The sequence below is a fragment of the Euprymna scolopes genome, chromosome 15 (assembly GCF_053919585.1).
Source record: "Euprymna scolopes isolate OS-2025 chromosome 15, ASM5391958v1, whole genome shotgun sequence".
Lineage (NCBI taxonomy): Eukaryota > Metazoa > Mollusca > Cephalopoda > Sepiida > Sepiolidae > Euprymna > Euprymna scolopes.
The window spans coordinates 129,513,912-129,537,835 of NC_136496.1; the positions used below are offsets into that span (position 1 = coordinate 129,513,912).

Sequence of the window (23,924 nt, forward strand, 5' to 3'; positions counted from 1 at the left end):
ATTTACATAATAAATTTGATTTAAAAATATATAGATATATAATTACCTTTTGGTTTTTCTTTTTTTGAAATCAGGAACTGTATTTAAAGTAGTCATTTAGATGTTTGCTATAGCTTTTTATTTTATTGAATGATGAATTTTAAAAGGGCGACGCTCGTGCAGTAAATTGTTTCCGTTAGCTTATTTTGATTTAGAGACGCTACAGTTAATATCTATAGAGAGAGAGTTTTTTTTTTTTTTTTTTTTTTTTTTGCAAGTTTTTAAGGGGAGATAATTGTCATGGCTTTATTTATTATTTGATTTACGAGTCTAAGGGCGGTAATTGGTTTAACTTAATTTATTAAAAAAAAAAAAAAAAAAAAAATCTATTTTTACTAATGAGTAATTTTTAATGATTTAAGGTGGTTTATATTTATTAAATTTAAACCAACGTTTATGATTACACGATAGAAGCTCGTGTCTTGAATTTACTAGTTTGGTTGTGCTTTTTATATCTTCATATTTTAAAATTTTTAGGGTTTCTTTTGTACATAATGTACAAAATTTATCTCCTGGTTTATATGATTTGCAAGTCTCAATTATTTGCCATTTTAAGTTGAAAGAAATATTGCTATTTTTTAGTTGCCAAATATAGTTGGATAGAGTAGTTTGGTTTGATAGAGAGTTATTTTTAAAAGAATGTTTGTGCGTTGAAATTCTATGTTTTATTGGGCCAGATGTAGAACCAATATATATTACCTCTTGATTATTATGATTATTTTCCGTTAGGTCTATTGTTGGATTATAATGTGGTGGGTTGGTTAATAATTGATCGGTAGATTGATTTAAGTTGGTGTTATTATTTAATCTGGTAGTTGAGTTATGGCTGTTGATAGATTCTTGTATATTTGGAGTTTTTGATACTGTGCAGCTATAGATAACATTTTTAATTTTACATGAGCCTTGTAGGGGACATTTATTTTTTCTTCTACAGTTACAGTCCGATGTATTTTGTATAGTTGCATTTTGTAGTTTATTAATTTTATTATTATTAGAGCTAATTATTTTCTGATGAAGGTTAGGCATAGTAGAGTAAGAGACTTTAATTGTGTTCTTATTGAAAATCTTATTATATCTATGGGGGGCTTTAAAGTTCTTATCTAATATTTTAAAAAATTCTCTAGCTATGTTTGTTTCTAGGTTTTTGGAATTCGGGGGGTTGAACCATAGGATCTCCTTGTGTCTATTCTTACGTTTGCGGGTTTTAGTTTGTTGTTTATTTATATTATTATCTAATATTTGTAGTTTGGTTTTATCTTTTTTTGTCTCCTGGTTATTTTTCTTAACTCGTATACGGGAAGACATTGCCATATTATATGTTATTACGCTCTTAATAGGTTTATTTTTAATGCAGTTTATGTTTCTATCATTTTCATTTATGAATTTAATTTGTGAATTATATCCAGAGTTTTTAAGGGCTTCATTATAGTATTTTTCATTTTTGGTAAATATATATATATAATTTAAAGGAGATTAAAACAATAGTCTAAAGAGCTAAGTGTATTTTAATGTAACAGTTAAATTACTAGTTTAATTAAAATACAGGAAATAGAAAGTGCTCGTTGTAATTTAGATATATAATAAGCTCGATAGTTAAATGTCCTAGAGCTAATTCAATATTAAGTAATGTGATTTATAATTTAAAAATTTAAAAAATTTTTTTAAATTTAATAATCAAATATTAATTAAATTAAAAATCAGTTTCATAAGAAGGAACAACAACAAAATCAATTATCTGTACGATCGTTTCGGAAATCCGTGCTTTTTATTGTGGTATACATGAAGTTATGTAGAACAATTATATATAGTTTTTTTGGTAAGCACGGTCTCCTCATCAGCAAATTTAGGAGGATTTTTATTGAATTTAAAAGACACCATAAATAAACCTAGCATTAAAAGTAAGGCAGATGAATCTGAAAAAATTGAAATAAAAGGTTTGGATTTAAAATTTATAAGAAAATTATTATGGGTTAGAGATAGAAATGAGTAGAAAAAAAAAAATTTTTGAATTTACATAATAAATTTGATTTAAAAATATATAGAGATAGTTACCTTTTAGTTTTTCTTTTTTTGAAATCAGGAACTGTGTTTAAAGTAGTCATTTAGATGTTTGCTATAGCTTTTTATTTTATTGAATGATGAATTTTAAAAGGGCGACGCTCGTGCAATAAATTGTTTCCGTTAGCGTATTTTTGATTTAAAGACGCTACAGTTTATATATATAGAGATAATATTTATTTTACAAGTTTTTAAGGGGAGATAATTGTCATGTGTTATTGACTTTATTTATTATTTGTTTTACGGGTCTAAGGGAGGTAATTGGTCTAACTTAATTTATTAAAAAAAAAAAATAAAAAATAATTGTAATCTATTTTTACTAATGAGTAATTTTTAATGATTTAAGGTGGTTTATATTTATTAAATTTAAACCAACGTTTATGATTACATGTCAGAAGCTCGTGTCTTGAATTTAATAGTTTGGTTGTACTTTTTATATCTTCATATTTTAAAATTTTTAGGGTCTCTTTTGTACATAGTGCACAAAATTTATCTCCTGGTTTATATGATTTGCAAGTCTCAATTATTTGCCATTTTAACTTGAGATGGAAAGCCTACCATTTTGATAATTACCAAAATGAAACCACAGAACCAATACACCACCAACCTGGAGAAATAAAAGAAACCATCCTCAGACAAGACAATGAAGAAAGAAAAGCAGCGAAATACTACAGACTAAAAACATACAAAAACCCTAAGAGAAACTTAGACACTAAAAATTTGGAAAATGACTTAATCAACCTGATTAAAAATATTAAATTTAAGAAAAATAAAAAATATATCACTCCAACACTTAAAAAAATAAATAAATTTTCAAAATCTATTTCTATAAGCCACCAAAATAACTCATAGTACCGGCATATAAAACTGGAAATTTCTACACAATGGACTATATACAATATAAAAATCTAATATATAAAGAACTTAATAAAAATTATAAAACTACTAATAAATCAGCACTAAATAAAATAAATAATGATGCAAAAAACATTTTAACTAAACTTAAAATAGATAAATACACAGAAATAACGGTACCAGGTACCCCGAGATTTACTTTAAAAGACCACAAACACATCTTCAATATTAACCCTACTATTAGACTCATTTGCCCCTCGAAATCAGATATAGGACTGGTTAGTAAAAACATATTAGATAAAATTATCCCCAAAATTAAATCCATAATAAAATACCCACTATGGCAATCTTCCAACCAAGTAATCGACTGGTTTTCTAATATTCAAAATAAAAATAATATTAAATTTCTTTCTTTTGACATTGAATCATATTACCAATCTATATCACCTATCCTACTTAATAAATCTCTATTAATGGCACGAAAAATAACTAATATAACTCAAGACGAAATTAAACTAATACTTATAGCTAGACAGTCTTTAATAACATTTGATAATAAATATTGGACCAGGAAAAATACCCCTAACCACTTCAACATTTTAATGGGATCGACGGACTCGACTCAGGTCACTGATCTAGTTGGCCTTTTCCTTTTAAATGAAATACATTGTATACTCCATAAACAATTCAAACTTGAAGGAGGGCTATATAGAGATGATGCACTTTTCATAACGAATTCTACTAATAAAAATTATGAAAAAGCAATTAAAGCTCTACATAAATTATTTAAAAATTATGGACTTAGTATAAATATCGACCCTAATAAAAAGATTGTTAATTTCTTAGACATAACCTTAAATCTTGAAAATTCTACGTTTGAACCATACCATAAACCTAACCAATCACTTCTATATGTCCACAATCAATCAAACCACCCGAAATCAATATTAAAATCAATAGTTCCCAATATCGCTTGAAGAATTTCTAGACTGTCTTCTACTAAATCAATATTTACCAAAAATGAAAAATACTATAATGAAGCCCTTAAAAACTCTGGATATAATTCACAAATTAAATTCATAAATGAAAATGATAGAAACATAAACTGCATTAAAAATAAACCTATTAAGAGCGTAATAACATATAATATGGCAATGTCTTCCCGTATACGAGTTAAGAAAAATAACCAAGAGACAAAAAAAGATAAAACCAAACTACAAATATTAGATAAAAATACAAATAAACAGCAAACTAAAACCCGTAAACGTAAGAATAGACACAAGGAGATCCTATGGTTCAACCCCCCGTATTCCAAAAACCTAGAAACAAACATAGCCAGAGAATTTTTTAAAATATTAGATAAGAACTTTAAAGCCCCCCATAGATATAATAAAATTTTCAATAAGAACACAATTAAAGTCTCTTACTCTACTATGCCTAACCTTCATCAGAAAATAATTAGCTCTAATAATAAGAAAATTAATAAACTACAAAATACAACTATACAAAATACATCGGACTGTAACTGTAGAAGAAAAGATAAATGTCCCCTACAAGGCTCATGTAAAATTAAAAATGTTATCTATAGCTGCACAGTATCAAAAACTCCAAATCTACAAGAACCTATTAACAGCCATAACTCAACTACCAGATTAAATAATAACACCAACTTAAATCAATCTACCGATCAATTACTAATCAACCCACCACATAATAATCCAACAATAGACCTAACGGAAAATAATCACAATAATCAAGAGGTAATATATATTGGTTCCACATCTGGCCTAATAAAACATAGAATTTCAATGCACAAACATTCTTTTAAAAATAACTCTATCAAACCAAACTACTCTATCCAACTATATTTGGCAACTAAAAAATAGCAATATTTCTTTCAAGTTAAAATGGCAAATAATTGAGACTTGCAAATCATATAAACCAGGAGATAAATTTTGTGCACTATGTACAAAAGAGACCCTAAAAATTTTAAAATATGAAGATATAAAAAGCACAACCAAACTAGTAAATTCAAGACACGAGCTTCTATTATGTAATCATAAACGTTGGTTTAAATTTAATAAATATAAACCACCTTAAATCATTAAAAATTACTCATTAGTAAAAATAGATTACAATTATTTTTTATTTTTTTTTTTTTTAATAAATTAAGTTAGACCAATTACCTCCCTTAGACCCGTAAAACAAATAATAAATAAAGTCAATAACACATGACAATTATCTCCCCTTAAAAACTTGTAAAATAAATATTCTCTCTATATATATAAACTGTAGCGTCTTTAAATCAAAAATACGCTAACGGAAACAATTTATTGCACGAGCGTCGCCCTTTTAAAATTCATCATTCAATAAAATAAAAAGCTATAGCAAACATCTAAATGACTACTTTAAACACAGTTCCTGATTTCAAAAAAAGAAAAACTAAAAGGTAACTATCTCTATATATTTTTAAATCAAATTTATTATGTAAATTCAAAAATATATATTTTTTCTACTCATTTCTATCTCTAACTCATATTAATTTTCTTATAAATTTTAAATCCAAACCTTTTATTTCAATTTTTTCAGATTCATCTGCCTTACTTTTAACGCTAGGTTTATTTATGGTGTCTTTTAAATTCAATAAAAATCCTCCTAAATTTGCTGATGAGGAGACCGTGCTTACCAAAAAAACTATATATAATTGTTCTACATAACTTCATGTATACCACAATAAAAAGCACGGATTTCCGAAACGATCGTACAGATAATTGATTTTGTTGTTGTTCCTTCTTATGAAACTGATTTTTAATTTAATTAAAATTTGATTTTTAAATTTTAAAATTTTTTTTAATTTTTAAATTATAAATCACATTACTTATATATATATATATATATATATATATATATATATATATATATTAAGTGAACGTGTCTGTGTATGTATGTGTCCATTTCCTTACACAATAACTCTGTCAATTTTTAGTCTACAAACTGGAAATTTAATATACAGGGTATTGAGATTTGGGAAAATCGATTCGATCGGTTTTTTGGCCAGAAATTTGGCGATTAACTTCTCCGACAATTTTGGGTCCACGCACTTGAAATTTTAGATATAGGTTTCTTGGACATGCATCTAACTTAATAACTTGATTTGAGCCCAAAACAATAAATTTTAAGGAGTCATAATAGGGGTCAAAGTTTAAAAAAAAATTGACCTCTGCGGTCTCTTCCAAATTACTCAGACAATTTCTGGTCTAAATATTTGAAATTTTACATAATGGGTAGTCAGAGATAGGGCAAGCTTTTTCATCCGTTTGGGTCGAAAATTTTTAGTTACCAATATATAAATGTATGTATGTATGTATGTCTGTTTGCATGTCTGCCTTAAACTTTCAATAGAGGCGACGGATTTTACCAAGATCAGAATCGTTTTAAAGTTCGATCTTTCATACGATAAATATCGAAAAATTGGCTAAAAACATTAATATCTTCCCCTTCAACTAGGCACTTTTCTACAGGAGGGGGGGGTCATTTTTTCGCCGATATTTTTTAAAGTTATCCTCTCCTTTAGATTGTTTAGCCTTAATTTTAAAAAATGTCACTTCCGGTTTGGCGGTGGTCGTAACAGCATAGACGTTAGGTTTTTATCCCGTTCTTTTCCTCCTTCGCGGTACGGGTTCGAGCCTGCCTTCCTACTTCCACATTTTTTTTGTTCAACAGACACATCCAAACACCCGTGCAACGCCGGGCCGAAATGCTAGTATATATATAATAAGAATTACAGTTAAGTTTACCAAAATGATCCAAGATGGCAAAACTAAGTAAATTATAAATATTAAAGAATTAATAGTTATAAAATAATCTCAACCAGAGGTAAAAGCTCGATAAGACCAAATAGGAGATAGATATATAAGAGCGAGTAGTTAATATATATATATATATATATATGTATATATATATATATATATATATATAATTTTCGAACTTTACTATTTATGGTATGTACCTACTCACACTCATCTAAAAAAAATTCTTTTAAATAATTTAGAAACAAAATAAAAAAGAAAGTTAAAATTTTAAGTTATATTAAGTAATAGATGTTTTTAAAACAATCGTTGTGTGTGAATGTATGACTCTTATTGATTTTCTATTCATGTAATGTTTAGGAACATCATTCAGGCAAGCTGGGATTTTTGAACCACATGATTTAACCGATTTTAATTTAGATGAACTGCCATGCTGGGTTTTTTTTTGTTTGTTTTTCGCTTAAAATCTTTGTAAAAAGATAAATACGTTTTTTTTTTCGAATTAAGGTAACTATTTAAAACGATACGAATGAAACATAAAAAGAAAAATAATTTCTCTAAGTTAAAAAAAATCATTGCTAAATATTTATACAATTAAAACAAAATAAACACCTATTAAATTTTTGTTTAAATTTACGATGAAAAAAAATAAACAAATATTTTTTCTTTTAACTTAGGGTAAGATTTTTTCTTTTATGTTTGACTCAGTTTTTTTTTTTTCAAAAATTCCACCTGAGTTTTAAAAAGGCTTATTTATCTTTTACAAAGATATTTAGCGAAAACAATAGGGCATGTATTGTTTGTGAAATTTTGGCAAAAGAGGAACATAAATTGGAGCTCAAACGAGTACTTGTATTGAAAAGAATAAAAAATTATTCAAAAATCGGTTTCAATATTTTTGTACAACAAATTAAGGCACCACAAATGGCTCCTTTGTTTTTTTTGTTTTTTTTCGCTGCAAATTTTTGTAAAATAATACATGTTAAAACGGGTTATTTTTTTGGACTTGGGGAAATTAAAAAAAAAAATATGTCAAACATAAAAGATGTTTCCTTTATTTAAAACTTTAAAAAAGTATTTGTTTACTTTTTTAAATCGTAATTTTTTATAGTAATATTTTGGAAATAGTAAATTTAAAAAAAAAAGTGACAGTGAAAAATAAATATATCAACATATAATTCCCCAAAATTTTGACCCATCTATCTGCAAAAATTTTTTGCTTAATTTTTACAAAGATTTTTAACGGAAATAAAACAGCCAATCTGTCTATATTAAAATCGGTTGCTTCTTCTTGTTCTTCACATAAGAATCCCAGGTTGCTTGAATGTCGTGCCTAAATATCACATGTATAGAAAATCAACACGAGTTATGTGTTGTGCTATTTGTTGTACATTAATATTAAAAAGGCCACAAGAATGTAAACCACAAAATATAACTTACTGGCAAACAACAAACATCACTGGCGTTGGATAACATTTATATAACATTTATATAACATTTCTATTAATAACTGATTGTTTCTTAGATAAACACTTGTGTATTGAAATAGACGAGATGTTTTAATCAAATAATCATTTTGATTCACCGACAAATTCTATTTGCAGGACACATATTACGATCTGCAAGAGATTGAGAGATCCTTGAACCTGATCGTTGAGACTGCTTGCCAAATTGATTTAGAATCTCCTAACGGTAATGGTAACAGCTTAAGTGCTGAGCTGAAAAATCTCCAGGCAAAAATTAACTCCCTGAAGTCGTCCATTGATCAAGAGACTCAAGAGTGTGAAAGAAAAGACCTTGAAGGCAAAGAAATCAGCAAATCCCTAGACGAGATGCTTCAGTGGCTGGAACTGCGTCACACAGAATTTACCACTTTTGAAACTCTCGATTTCAACTTGGACAAATTGAAATACACTTTTCAGAAACAACAGGTAGGTAGTTACTAAAGTGATTTTGTTTTTTTTGTATAATTTGATGCATTGGTTGATGTTTTCACAAAGTTTCTTAACATTTTTGATCATCATAGAATCTTTTGCTGATTATGAAAAAAAAAAAATCCTCAGCAAAAATGAAGCAACATCCAAACACAGAACAAATCTTTGAATATTTTATAAAATATTATCAGCCGTCATGAATCAAAAATAAATTAGGACACAATTTGTAACACTTTATTATTGTGACATGAATTTCAAACATCTTTTGTAACAAATTATTAGATGTCACAAATGAAAGGATACTGTGACGTGAATTTCAGACGATTTTGTAACAAATTGCTAGATGTCACACATTAAAGTATACTAACAGTGACATGAAGTTCCAATCATTTTTAACAAACTGCTATTTAGAGGTGATTGTGACATGGACTTATTTGTAACAAATCATTGTCATAAATTACTGTGACACGGACCGAAACACCCTTTGTAACAAATTACTTGCTGTCAAAAATCGAAGGGGACAGGTTGTGTAATTTATAACACAACCACTTTGCAACAGATTAATGTCACTAATCAAAGGGGATTAAGTATGGTATGGACCACATATCACTTTGCAACAGATTACTAGCTGTCACTAATTAAAGGGAAATGACTGTGACATTAATTTTAACTCATTGTGCTACAATTAATTTGGCTATCGCAAATTCAAATGCCGGTAATCATTTGTCAAAACCAGATAATTTCAAAGTTTTACGATTTATAATTGTTTTACAGTTTGCCTTCAATAAGTGTTCAGACATTTTGTGCACTTTTATTGATAGTACACACATGAAACGTCCCCTTTGAAGTAATCTCCTCCGGCTGCAATGCACTTGTTGTACCGTTCTAACAATTTCTGGAAGGCCCCATTGAAATCCTCTTTTGTGAGCGTGTCAATGACCCTCGTCACAGCTTCTTTCATCTCAATTGTCTCATAATGATAGCCGCTAAAGTTTTCCATGAGCTTAGGGAATAACCAAAAGTCACAGGGAGCAAAGTCTGGAGGGTGAGGAACTTTCTTGGTGCCGATGTCGGTCAAATAGTCTGTGACTAATTTTGTACAAATCTTCTGCATCTTCTTGGTGCCGATGTCGGTCAAATTGTCTGTGACTAATTTTGTACAAATCTTCTGCATCTTCTTGGTGCCGATGTCGGTCAAATAGTCTGTGACTAATTTTGTACAAATCTTCTGCATCTTCCTCGTGAATAATTGTGTGTACATTTCCGACACTAATATCAAACTATGCACTTATTGTCTCTGTAGACGCATGAAAGTCTTTATTTGGCCAATCAACTCTGGTGTTCTTCATTGAATCTCTTATGTCACTCAAAAACTGATGTTTGATTTATGTAAGATGGTCCAAAAGCAGTCTGAAGCATTCCACGCATTTCTGTGGCATTTTTCCAAGTTTGAAACAGAATGTCATTGCATATCGTTTTTCTAAAGTGTCCTTACGTCCAGATTGCATTTTTTAAATTCACCAGCTGTGACAATCAGGCTTTAGTAGGGTGTATTCCAATTCCTGCTCTAGCTGTCCATTTAAACCTGAAATCATAAAAATTAGTCATCTCATAAGATGTATAGCAATAACATACCGAATTTCCAAGAGTCTAAGACAATCTTAAATGCTTGTACAAAAAAGTCTGGAAATTTATTTAAGGCACCCCGTGTTTAAAAAAAATTTCCTTAATTCAAAAACTCAATATTTATTATTGTTGTTGTTGCTGCTGTAGTAGTAATAGTAGAAGTAGTATTCAGTGGGAGTTTTCGCACATGCCATCATCAAAGATTTCACTTTGTCAACAACCTGCAGTATTTCCTAGAATCAAAGTGTTTCTACATCTCCTCTTTTGATAATCTTTGTCATTGAATTTGCGTTATCAAAACAGCTAGTTACCGTTGATTTTCTGTGGGTGTTCACTGGAACTTGGGTGAAAATAAACCTCCCAAGGCACCATCCACTTTGCACTCATTAAGCAGAGGTCTGGTAAGTGCTCTCTGTCATCTTCATTTTCAGATGTGATGATACTTCACTATTTTCATTTCCTAACCTAGTTAAGTGTAACATTTTTGTGGCAACGAATAACCAACATAATTATCATCATATGCATTGCATATCCACGCATTAATAACGTCAGTATCATTACCGGTCAATGTTATCCTTCAGTGCAAAGTTATTTGTCTCTTGGTTCTTGATCCGGATTCCTGCTTTTTTTTTGTCCAGTTTATGAAGGGTTCTGAATATTTCACCAAGATGTTTATTCTATTTTATTGGGTTTCAGCTGCCGTCATCATCATTATTATCTTAAACTGATGAATATTTTCATGTATCATGTATTATTTACGATTTCAATTTAATTGCAATGAAAGGCAAATAATTTTCAGTTTGGAATTTTGCATACAAACTATTTTCTTCTGTTTCATTTGCAGCAATTGTTCCAAGAATTAGTAAAAAGAGTGAAGATGGTGAAAACTGGCAGTGAACAATCGCAGAAAGTCATGGGAGATGATTTGAAAAAGAAACTGGTTATTTTTGAAAATCTGCATGAAAAAACAAAAGTATACTGATCGAATTCTCTCTCTCTCTTTCTCTCTCTCTCTCTCTCTCTCTCTCTATATATATATATATATATATATATATATATATATATATATATATTTCCCCAAAACCTCTAGCCTTGATGTGGGGAGTGGGGGGGAGATTAAAACGAAAGATCACAAGTATTTTCAGAGTAACTTGAGATTCTACAGGGTGCAACGATAAAAGTGAAAACAACTCTATAGCTTAATTTAAAAACTTTGATTGAAATTCAGATAACTTGATTATGTAATTTATTCCATGTAGCCGCCTTAAGTCTCAAATCACCACTTCGATGTGGGTCCGGAACTGGGAGCATGCCTTTTCCACAAGCGCCACCAGGAACTTGGCAAGTACTTAGCAGATGGCAGCGATCAAGCTGGCTTTGATGTTGTGGGAGGTCGTGTTGGTGATGCTCTCGACATATGACCAAACGAAGTAGTCCAGAGGGTTCAGGTCAAGGGGGCAGTGAAAGAAGGGTACAAAGTTGTAGCACTCCTTCTGAAGCCAAACTTGGATCTCTTTGAACTTGTGGGCCAGCGTCGAGTCCTGCTGCCACATCCATGGTCTGCCAGCGGTCACCTGATTGCACCAGGGGATCACCACACTCTTCAGCATATACAGGTACGCTTTGGTGTTGGATTTCAAGCCGACTTCAAAAATGTGAGGTGGTATGATGTGGCCCTCGCTTGAACCCACATTAAAAACCATAACCGCAGCTGGAAACTTTGTTGAGCTGTGCCCTCAAGCGTTTAACCGTCCGGATTTACATTTTGAAGATCTCACTCATTGAACATTGTGGCACTTTCAGACATGATAGAAGACCCTTATCGCTCTTGAGATTTGTATACAATTAGCCAACTAGTAGATGGTCTGCAACAAAAAAAGAAAACTGGTTTTTATCAAATGGAAATGGAATCATGTCGTCTTTTCTAGGGCGACAATATTATCGTTCCACCCGTATGTCTTTTTATCTCTGAAAATCTCTATTTCTCTCTTTGTTTCTCTTTTAATTCTCGATTTCAGTTCTCTCTTCCTCTCATCACTTTTATATTTCTTTTCCCTTTATATTGATATTTATTTATATTGATATTTATTTATATTGGTATCTATTTATATTGATATTTATTTATATTGGTATCTATTTATATTGATATTTATTTATATTGATATTTATTTATATTGATATGTATTTATATTGATATGTTTTTATATTGATATGTATTTATATTGATATGTTTTTATATTGATATTTATTTATATTGATATCTATTTATATTGATATCTATTTATATTGATATCTATTTATATTGATATCTATTTATATTGATATCTATTTATATTGGTATTTATTTATATTGATATTTATTTATATTGATATTTATTTATATTGATATTTATTTATATTGATGTTATTTATATTGATATTTATTTATATTGATATCTATTTATATTGATATCTATTTATATTGATATTTATTTATATTGATATCTATTTATATTGATATCTATTTATATTGATATTTATTTATATTGATATTTATTTATATTGATATTTATTTATATTGATATTTATTTATATTGATATTTATTTATATTGGTATCTATTTATATTGATATTTATTTATATTGATATTTATTTATATTGATATTTATTTATATTGATATTTATTTATATTGATATTTATTTATATTGATATTTATTTATATTGATATTTATTTATATTGATATTTATTTATATTGATATCTATTTATATTGATATCTATTTATATTGATATTTATTTATATTGATATCTATTTATATTGGTATTTATTTATATTGATATTTATTTATATTGATATTTATTGATATTTATTTATATTGATATTTATTTATATTGATATTTATTTATATTGGTATTTATTTATATTGGTATTTATTTATATTGATATTTATTTATATTGATATTTATTTATATTGATATTTATTTATATTGATATTTATTTATATTGATATTTATTTATATTGATATTTATTTATATTGATATTTATTTATATTGATATCTATTTATATTGATATCTATTTATATTGATATCTATTTATATTGGTATTTATTTATATTGATATCTATTTATATTGATATCTATTTATAGTGATATCTATTTATATTGGTATTTATTTATATTGATATTTATTTATATTGATATTTATTTATATTGATATTTATTTATATTGATATTTATTTATATTGATGTTATTTATATTGATATTTATTTATATTGATATCTATTTATATTGATATCTATTTATATTGATATTTATTTATATTGATATCTATTTATATTGATATCTATTTATATTGATATTTATTTATATTGATATTTATTTATATTGATATTTATTTATATTGATATTTATTTATATTGATATTTATTTATATTGGTATCTATTTATATTGATATTTATTTATATTGATATTTATTTATATTGATATTTATTTATATTGATATTTATTTATATTGATATTTATTTATATTGATATTTATTTATATTGATATTTATTTATATTGATATCTATTTATATTGATATTTATTTATATTGATATCTATTTATATTGATATCTATTTATATTGATATTTATTTATATTGATATCTATTTATATTGGTATTTATTTATATTGATATTTATTTATATTGATATTTATTGATATTTATTTATATTGATATTTATTTATATTGATATTTATTTATATTGGTATTTATTTATATTGGTATTTATTTATATTGGTATTTATTTATATTGATATTTATTTATATTGATATTTATTTATATTGATATTTATTTATATTGATATTTATTTATATTGATATTTATTTATATTGATATCTATTTATATTGATATCTATTTATATTGATATCTATTTATATTGGTATTTATTTATATTGATATCTATTTATATTGATATCTATTTATAGTGATATCTATTTATATTGGTATTTATTTATATTGATATTTATTTATATTGATATCTATTTATATTGGTATTTATTTATATTGGTATTTATTTATATTGATATTTATTTATATTGATATTTATTTATATTGGTATTTATTTATATTGGTATTTATTTATATTGATATTTATTTATATTGATATTTATTTATATTGATATTTATTTATATTGATATTTATTTATATTGATGTTATTTATATTGGTATTTATTTATATTGGTATTTATTTATATTGATATTTATTTATATTGATATTTATTTATATTGATATTTATTTATATTGATATTTATTTATATTGATATTTATTTATATTGATATTTATTTATATTGATATTTATTTATATTGATATTTATTTATATTGATATTTATTTATATTGATATTTATTTATATTGATGTTATTTATATTGGTATTTATTTATATTGATAGTTTATCAAATAGTGGAAAATGCATTAAATGTTAAAGTTTAAGAAATGGATATAATAGTTGAGCAATGAAACGTAGGATGCGCATTAATTTTAACAAATTTTCAATGGATTATTACAACGGATATTTTTATTATCTTTTGTAAAAAAATGTTTTTAGTTAAGATATTTGAACCACTATAATAGCTTTTGACTAAACATAGTTCAACTAGATATTTTTAAGATAACGAAGGAGGAGTATTGCATTTTACCAATGGATTTAACTGACCACATGATCTTTTTTGACCAATCACAGCTTCGTATCTTTCAACTTCGTGAACTATTTCATCTCAGCTTAGTTTGCACTCAGAAAGCAAGTTTTAGCCCCTTTCCTAGAACTAGCACTTGATTTTTTTATGAAAATCTCTCCAGACGAGGCATGAAGCCACTTGATGTAAGGAACTAAAAAATACTACTTAAAGGTCAAAATCTTGTCAATGAAAAGTGTTAGATGGAATAGATTCTGACCCAGAAAACAGCAATTCTTCCGTCTTTGTCAGAAACATTGCTCATGAGAATTAAATGACAAAATAAGAAAAAATGAGTTATGTAACTGTCAAAAGTAAACCCTAACCCTAACTCACTCTACTCTCCTTAAATTATAAGGTGGTGCAGAGTTAGTGAGAAAGCATTGGGACTCGATCCACAAATAAATGTTCTTTTCATTTTCATAGTTTTCCATCCCTCATTTTTGGGCAACTGCAAACCAATACATTCTTCTAATTGATCCGTTTTGAAAATATATTACTTCATGACATAGACATTAAAATGTTTGTTTAAGGATTTTCTTTACTTCTTGAATCTTGAATTTGCAAAATATTCGAGAATAATTATTTTCTTCCCTCTCATCGAACTATGTTAAAGAAGTTTTGTGGTTATTTTTGTTTGCCTTTTGTCGGATTCCATGCCCAGAGTTCATAACGATCAGGATTAAATATGGAATCTATTAAAATCGATTGGGAAAATTAAAAAAAAATTTTAGAACAATATTTGCCTTATATGACCCATGAAGTGGATTTAATTATGGATTACTTTTGTTGAGAAATTATCCTTTGTTTATATATCAGATAAGCAATGTTAACGCGTTAACCTTTTTAATCCTTTCTTTCTGGCTATCGATTCTGACGGCAAATATTGAAAGATTGTCAGTTGTTAAATTTGTTCTCAGTGAGTATTATGGGTGAAAGTGGGAGGACTCTTGAGTATGAGAGTAATAGTTTCTTCCCCTTCCTTAAATCAAAACTAAAATATCAATCAGGATTAAATATTAGAATCGATTAGAAATACAATTATTGTTTTAGAAAACATTCTAATATTTGCCTTTCCATGACTGACAAAACGGAATTAATTTAAGAAAGCTATTATGGTCAATGTAATTAGGAGGGGGGATTGTCTTTTGTTTATATCTATATATATATATATATATATATAAAGTAATGTTGACGTGTTATATATTTTAATCCTTTCAGCGTGCCTACGAAAAAAAGGAGAAATACATAAATGATGCTATCGCCGATCGTAACGAACTGGAAACGTCTATAAAACATGTGAATGATTGGGTAAACGGAGCCGAGAAGCTCTTGGAGTGCAGATCTGTCGATGATTCTGATCACCAGAATCTGCAAAATCAGCTGGAGGAAATCAAGGTAATTAATCGATATAATAATAATATGCCAAGTTACCTCATGTTCGTGCGTACATTATCATTAGGGCTGTGACAACAGCATATTCTTTTCATTCTTTGGACTCTCGAGTATATATCCGACACAGTTAATCAACCGAAAACCACATCCGTCTATATAAAAACATATAAGATATTAACGGTGGTATATATTTTGTACATAGGAGTCACCACTTATCAAGAGCCTGAGGCCACTCGAGGATAAGAGTTATTGAGTGTACAGTAATCAATGGGATAATATCGGAGTCGCCGTTATTAATGGAAATTTGGTAGATTGGATTACTTAAGGCAGCGGTTCATCAAGAATTTGTTTATGTTGGACTTGAACACAACCAAGTTGTAGTCAGCTGGGAAGCAGGCAAACGGAATAGAGTTCCACAGGCGTGCAGTTCTAAGAAAGAAGCTTTGTTCATGGAATCTACGTTTTGATTTAGGCACAGTCAAGAGTCAAAACAATGAAAAGAATATTCTGTTGTCACAGTCGTGGTTATCACCTTTCACACACATTTAACAAAACAAAAACCGAGATCATACAATCAGCAAAGATAGTGATTTTTATTAATCTCATTTGTGACTTTACCTTATTTTAAAAATGAATTGTTCTCAAATCAAATTATGATCGTCTCGGAGTTAAATTACAATTTTAAATAAAGAAATTGAAAAAATCTGGTATTCGTTTTTTTATCTCTTCTCTATATAAATAAAATGAACTCATTTTTTCTCGTCGGATTTTGACCTTAATAGGATTAAAAATCAAGATATTTCATGCAAATATAATATGCACAAACGGCAGAACAATATCTGAGGTGTGTTATAGGCTTATTATTTCTCAAATTCCTCGATAATCTTAGATTTCTATACTTTTTCTGCTGAGAAGTCACGGCCAAAATCGGTTAAGATCAATGGAAGTGGTAAAATATTTTCTCTCTAATAAATTCCTCCTCCCTCTGCCACCATTTAACACCGTTTGGGGACCGTTCACAAGGAACAGTTGAGAAGAGAACACCGGTTTGGCTTCGTAGTTCTTTCATGTGAAGTTATTTAAAATCACTAAACTAAGCTGCAGTGCTCTGTGGCGTAGTGGTTAGCGTGCTGGACAATTCACATTATATTTTCACGTTCGCGCCGACCTACCGTAGTCGTTTTTTTTTTTTTTTTTCCTAAACAACTGGAATGGACTTTTCTTGGTGGGCGAACTGTTAACGTTGCAAATGTTTTTTTTTTGTTTTTTTTTCACACTTTATTTTCCTACTTTTACTCATGACTCCGGGTTTGATCCTTCCTACTTACCTACCATAACATTTTTTAAAACTCCCCCCCCCCGTCCCGGAAACAAACACTCGGCCAACGCCGGGTACCCCCGCTAGTATATTTATATATTAAACTGACAATTATTTTTTTCCACAAAAAAACAAAGAATATTATTTTAAAAAGAATTCAATTGTGATAAATAAATTGTAAGTAATTTGTCGTAACACAATAGTAAAAGAAGAAAATCACGTCGAGGTTGGTTTAACAAACGAAGTGTATTAACATCACGGGAACAAAGGTGGGAATACGGGTATAACTGACTAGCGTTCAAATAGGCAGTGGAGTACTTTCGCTCCTTCTCACCGGTGTAGACATTACTGGTACTATATAAATAGTGAGAACCGGTGTAATTTCCCTTATGCACAGAAAGGCCGGTATAACAATAAATAAATGCAGAATAAAAACATCTTTTTATTCATTAAAAAATTGTCTCACAACAACATTCATTTTTATGGACAAAAAATGAATCCTTTTTTTTTCTTCTTAACAATATTGACCCTGACGGGAATTTATTATTTCACAAAGAATATTATTAACAACAAATCATGATATAGAAATTTTCACAGTTTCACTAGTATCCATAATACATCACTAGTCTATATATTAATATATTATTATGTATATATTAATACCGTAGTACGTTTAACATACCTAAGTATGTGTGTCACGGTTTCCAGATTATAAATTATTTGATCGGGAGATTCTATTTATTAAAAAGAAGGATAGAAGTTGATAACAAACTACAAACATTAAATTATTATATAGATACGTTAATTTAATGTTTGTAGTATTTTATCACGTTCTATCCTCCTTTTTAATAAACAGGATCTCCCGATCACCAAAGACGCAATGTAAAAAAATAAATAAATAGATAAAAATAATGTCACTTTTGGGCCGTCCATGAAACTAAAGTATACCTTCTTGGTCTTCTGGCTAAGATCCAAGGGTAGTACCTGTTCTACGTAAAGATAGTTTCATAATATCGTGGAGTTTCCGTTCGTGCCGGATGTCCATACAATGGAAATATGTCATAGACTCCTATAAGAATATTGGAGATAAACCGTAATAAGCAGATATATTCTGACACTACATTAAGCAGATTAATGAGATAAATACTTCTGCAGTTTTAACAAAAGGGATACAATGATATAGTAAGATCTCTTCACGCTGAACATCCACAGAATGCCCCAAAGCAATATCGCATTCAATGCTGCCAAGACTAAGCTTGTTTCCTTCAATAATTACAAGAAACCTTCTCTACCACCAATAGCAATGGTCAAGAACACATTACCCGAAAGTACTTCCTTTAAACTCCTCGGCCTAACGCTTACAGGGAACATGAACTGGAATAAATACATTGAGAGCATTGCCAAGGCTGCTGCAAAGAACGTGGGCTCTCTCTAACGTGCTAGAAAACTACTTACGCCTGAAAGTATCCTGTACCTCTATAAGGCCACCATTCGCCCATGTTGTCACATTTGGGCTGGTGCATCTGCTACTTGTCTCTCACTCCTAGACAGGGTTAATAAAGAGAGTCGCCAACGTGATAGGTCCTGAACTGTCATCTAGGCTTCAGCCTCTGTCCATGGACGAAATGTTGCATCCCTCTGCCAGTTCTACAAGTACTTTAATGATGTATGTTCTGACGAACTACAAGCACTTGTACCCCCTCGACATCAATACACCCGACAAACCCGACAAGCAGCTAAATCCCACCTCTTCACAGTAGAGATCCCTAGGTGTAAGAAAGCATTCTAATACAATAGTTTCTTCCCCAGAACTACTAGACTTTGGAACTCTCTTCCGGGATTCCGCTTTCCCAACTGTACTGACATGCAGAAGTTCAAGTGTAATGTGAACAGACAACTTGCTACTCATCTCCCTTCATAATTGTTTGGGGTGAAAATTGAAAGAAAAAATATTACATATGAAAAAAGCTTTTGTGTTGTAAGTGGCGAACCTGCCATTTTGCAAACAAAACCTACAAGTTTTGCCCACCCGATGAAACGCTTTTTTCAGGGTATGGTGCTTGGAACCACACCATCGTTCGTTCATTCATTCACCACCACCATTCATTTAACTTCATCTTAATCATCATCTGTTTCACATGATGGCATTTGTAAGATGGCTTTTAGAAATTGACTTCCAAACTAGCCTATCTCTGGCCAGGTCTTCATTCTTTTTTCCCCCAAGTTCATTCTTATCACCTTCACCCATGTTTTTCTTCCTGTGGGAAAATCCACCACTTCAATTGGTCCACAGCAAACTCCTCAGTTTAACATTCACAGGAAACATGAGTTGAAACCGATACATCAAGGGCATTGCCAAAGCTGCCGCAAAAAAGGTGGGCTCTCTCTACCATGTTAGAAAATTACTCACACCTGAGAGTATCCTGTATCTTTACAAAGCCAGTATTCGCTCATGTATGGAGTATTGTTGCCTCATTTGGGCTCGTGCATCTGCTACTAGTCTCTCACTCCCAGACAGGATTCAAAAAAGAGTTGCCAACCTCATAGGACAATCAACTGAACTTCGATCTCTGTCTCATCGAAAATATGTGGCATCGCTGTGCATGTTTTACAAGTATTTTTTTAATGGAGAGTGCTCCAACTAGCTCTAAGCCCTTGTACCCCCTCGATAAAAATACATCCGACAAACCACACAATCTCACCCCTACACTGTAGAGATCCTGGAAAGCCTTCAATCAAATACCTCTTCCCCTCGAATTGCTAGATTGTTAAGGGGGTCAAAGTTCAAGGATTTGACCTTTGAAAACTCTACCAAACTCCTCCGCCAATTTTGGGTCTAAACACTTGAAATTTTAGATGTAGGTTACTTGGACATGAATCAAACTTTTTAATTTGATTTGAGCTCAAAACTATAAATGTTAAGGGGTCAAAATTAGGGTCAAAGTTCAAAACATTTGACCTCTGCAGTCTCTACCAAATTACTCAGCCAATTGCTGGTCTAAACATTTGAAATTTTATATAAAGTGTATTCAGACATTCAGCAAGTTTTTTAATCAGTTTTTGGCCGAAAATTTTGCTGCCAAGATGGCAAAGTTCAAAAGATTTGATTTATGCAGTCTCTAGCAAACTACTCAGCCAACTTTGGATCTAAACATTTGAAATTTGACATAAAGGGTATCCAGACCTGCGGCAAGCTTTTTAATTAGTTTTAGGGCGAAAATTTGGCTGCCAAATTGAAAGAGTTGATCTTTGTAGACTCTACCAAACTCCTCCGCCAATGTTGTGTCTAAACACTTGAAATTTTAGATGTAGGTTACTTAGACATGAGTCAAACGTTTTAATTTGATTTGAACTCAGAACAATAAATGTTAAGGTGTGTAAATTGGGGTTAAAGTTAAAAAAGAAATTAATCTTTGCGGTCTCTACGAATTTTTATCTATGATAGTTAAGGAAGCCATTACTGTACATATGTGCATAGAAAGGCATTGCTGTACATCTGCACACGTTTTAAGATATACGCATGCACATAAAGTTATGGACAGTACATAGGACCTGGGAAAAGCCGGGCTGAACTGCAAGTAAATTAATGAAGAAAGAAAAATAGAAAATATAAGAAATCATTTTTAAAACCAAAGCTAAGAAATTATTTTTTCTTTTTCAATAAATAAAAACAATAACCGATTTCTTCTGATGTCAAACGGACATTTTTTTGTTTTTTTACTCACCTTCAACCCTAACAAGGCATATCACCATTTGGACGTAAGGAGCTACTAATTGGGGGGCCATGCCTAGGAAAAATTAACAAGATGTTGTTTTATGTTTGAACTTGAATTTCATCATATCAGTACAGTCAGGGTAGCAGGAAGGGAATTCCTAAGTCTAGTTGTTTAAGGGAAAAAGCTATTAGAGTAGAAAGCTTTCTGGCATTTAAGGATCTCAACAGTCAAGGGGTGTGATTTTGTTGCTAAATGGGTTTGCTGTACAAGGATTCGAAATTATCAATGCCTTATTTTGTGTGTGTGTGTGTGTGTGTGAGATGATGCCATGTTGATACGTGTATAAAAGTAACAGATCTAATATGTCTACATTGTAAAGCACCGTAAAATTGAAACTATAAGAAATTTTTGAAATCAGAGATTTACTTTTTCGACTATCCTGAGTTACAATTTTTCTTTTTTTTTTTCTTTTTCATTTGTGGAAAATGGAAAAAAAAAAATGAAAAAAAATATTGAAAAAAAAAATGAAAAAAAAAATTGACATGCAGCGTTTCCGTTTATTTCTAACACGTTATATTTTTGTTGTTGCAGAGAAAAATAAAGTCACACAATGATTTTTATATTAGTTTATCATTTCTTTCATGATTTTCAGGAATATCTGTCAGAGGCCAGCCTGTGTCAGGATGAAATGGAAATTATTACAGACACTGCTTCACGCATGGTTCCATCTTTGGATGAGACTGACAAAATCACTCTGGAAAAGTCTGTGAACAACATCAAAGGAAGGCAAGAATCAGTAATGACAGCATTGCAAGACTTACAAGACAAGATGGAAGCAAGAATTGACCAATGGCATGAGTTCCACGTAAGTAATCAATATTTTTCTTTTAAATCTAACATTATGACTTTATATTCAAGAAAACTCGAAGTGTCTTCACATTTATTGATTTCTTTTATTTTATTTGTTATGCCTCTTTCGGCATCTTTTATTTTATTTGTTATGCCTCTTTCGGCATCTTTTATTTTATTTGTTATGCCTCTTTCGGCATCTTTTATTTTATTTGTTATGCCTCTTTCGGCATCTTTTATTTTATTTGTTATGCCTCTTTCGGCATCTTTTATTTTAAGCAATCTCTTTTCACTTCTAATGAGAAAGGTAAAGTTAAATAATCAATTATATATATATACACACATGGTGGGGGATCCAAAAAGAGTTAGAAAATTCTTTAATGGAGACTTATCGAGATAATAAAAAGCTCAACATATAAGGTGGAGCTTAGATACATAAAAGGAAAAAGGAAAAATCGACAATACAAAAATATAAACTAACTCATATAGATTTAATCATCAATTCAATTAGGAATAAAGGATGTAAATACTCTTTATACCTTGGTATTTCAAAGCCTAATACTTCTCATCAGAAGAGGAGAGGGATGCTAGAAAGAGATAAGAAATGTGATGTCTAGCGCTAGACATATGGAACAATCGCTCCCTCAAATTTACGTTCGTTTTTCCTAACGGAATGAAAGTCATGTTGACCAAACGAATTAAAACATTACATTTTTCTTGCTAAAGATCATTCTTTTTTTTTTTTTTTTTTTTTTTTACTATTTTTGTTGTTTTATTTCTGTTTATTACATTAATATAATAAACTAAAGTAATTATAAGTCGGTATAAACAAACGCTATATAAAATTCCCATACGGTCACACTACAGGGTGGAACGGTAAAATTGTCGCCTCAGAAAAGACTGCATGATTTGATGAAAACCGGTTTTCTTTTTTGTTACAGACCATCTACTAGTTGGCCAGTTGTATACAAATGCCAAGAGCGATAGGAGCCTTCAATCATGTCTGAAAATGACACAATGTTCAATGAATGAGATCATGTTCCCTATCGATCCATGTTATGACAACCGGACCATTGCCAGCACCCTCAAAATGCACTGCTGGATTGCCACGAATAATAGGGACGTGCTTAGGGTGATGAATATAAATTTTCAGGCCACGGTTATGGTCTTTGGTTTTTAAGTGAGGGCCACATCATGTTACCTCACGTTTTTTAATTCGGTTTAAAAATCAACACCAAAGTGCATCTGGATTTGCTGAAGAGTGTGGTGATCCCCTGGTGCAATCAAGTGGCCATTGGCAGATCCTGGGTGTGGCAGCAGGACTCGGCACCGGCCCACAAGTCCAAAGAGACCCTGGGTGTGGCAGCAGGACTCGGCACCGGCCCACAAGTCCAAAGAGACCCTGGGTGTGGCAGCAGGACTCGGCACCGGCCCACAAGTCCAAAGAGACCCTGGGTGTGGCAGCAGGACTCGGCACCGGCCCACAAGTCCAAAGAGACCCTGGGTGTGGCAGCAGGACTCGGCACCGGCCCACAAGTCCAAAGAGACCCTGGGTGTGGCAGCAGGACTCGGCACCGGCCCACAAGTCCAAAGAGACCCTGGGTGTGGCAGCAGGACTCGG

At 30.2% G+C, this 23,924-nt stretch overlaps 1 protein-coding gene across 3 annotated transcripts in view; it reads left to right on the forward strand.

Moving 5' to 3' along the window:
* The window catches only part of LOC145294135 (nesprin-1-like), a 1,091,614-nt gene that overhangs the window by 766,443 nt on the left and 301,247 nt on the right, over positions 1-23,924 (forward strand). For all 3 annotated transcript variants that reach the window (XM_080141241.1, XM_080141242.1, XM_080141243.1), the window contains 4 exons: positions 8,366-8,692; positions 11,166-11,294; positions 16,247-16,423; positions 22,107-22,319. In XM_080141241.1, the coding sequence (XP_079997367.1) occupies positions 8,366-8,692; positions 11,166-11,294; positions 16,247-16,423; positions 22,107-22,319 (846 nt within the window). The remainder of the gene's footprint in view (positions 1-8,365; positions 8,693-11,165; positions 11,295-16,246; positions 16,424-22,106; positions 22,320-23,924) is intronic.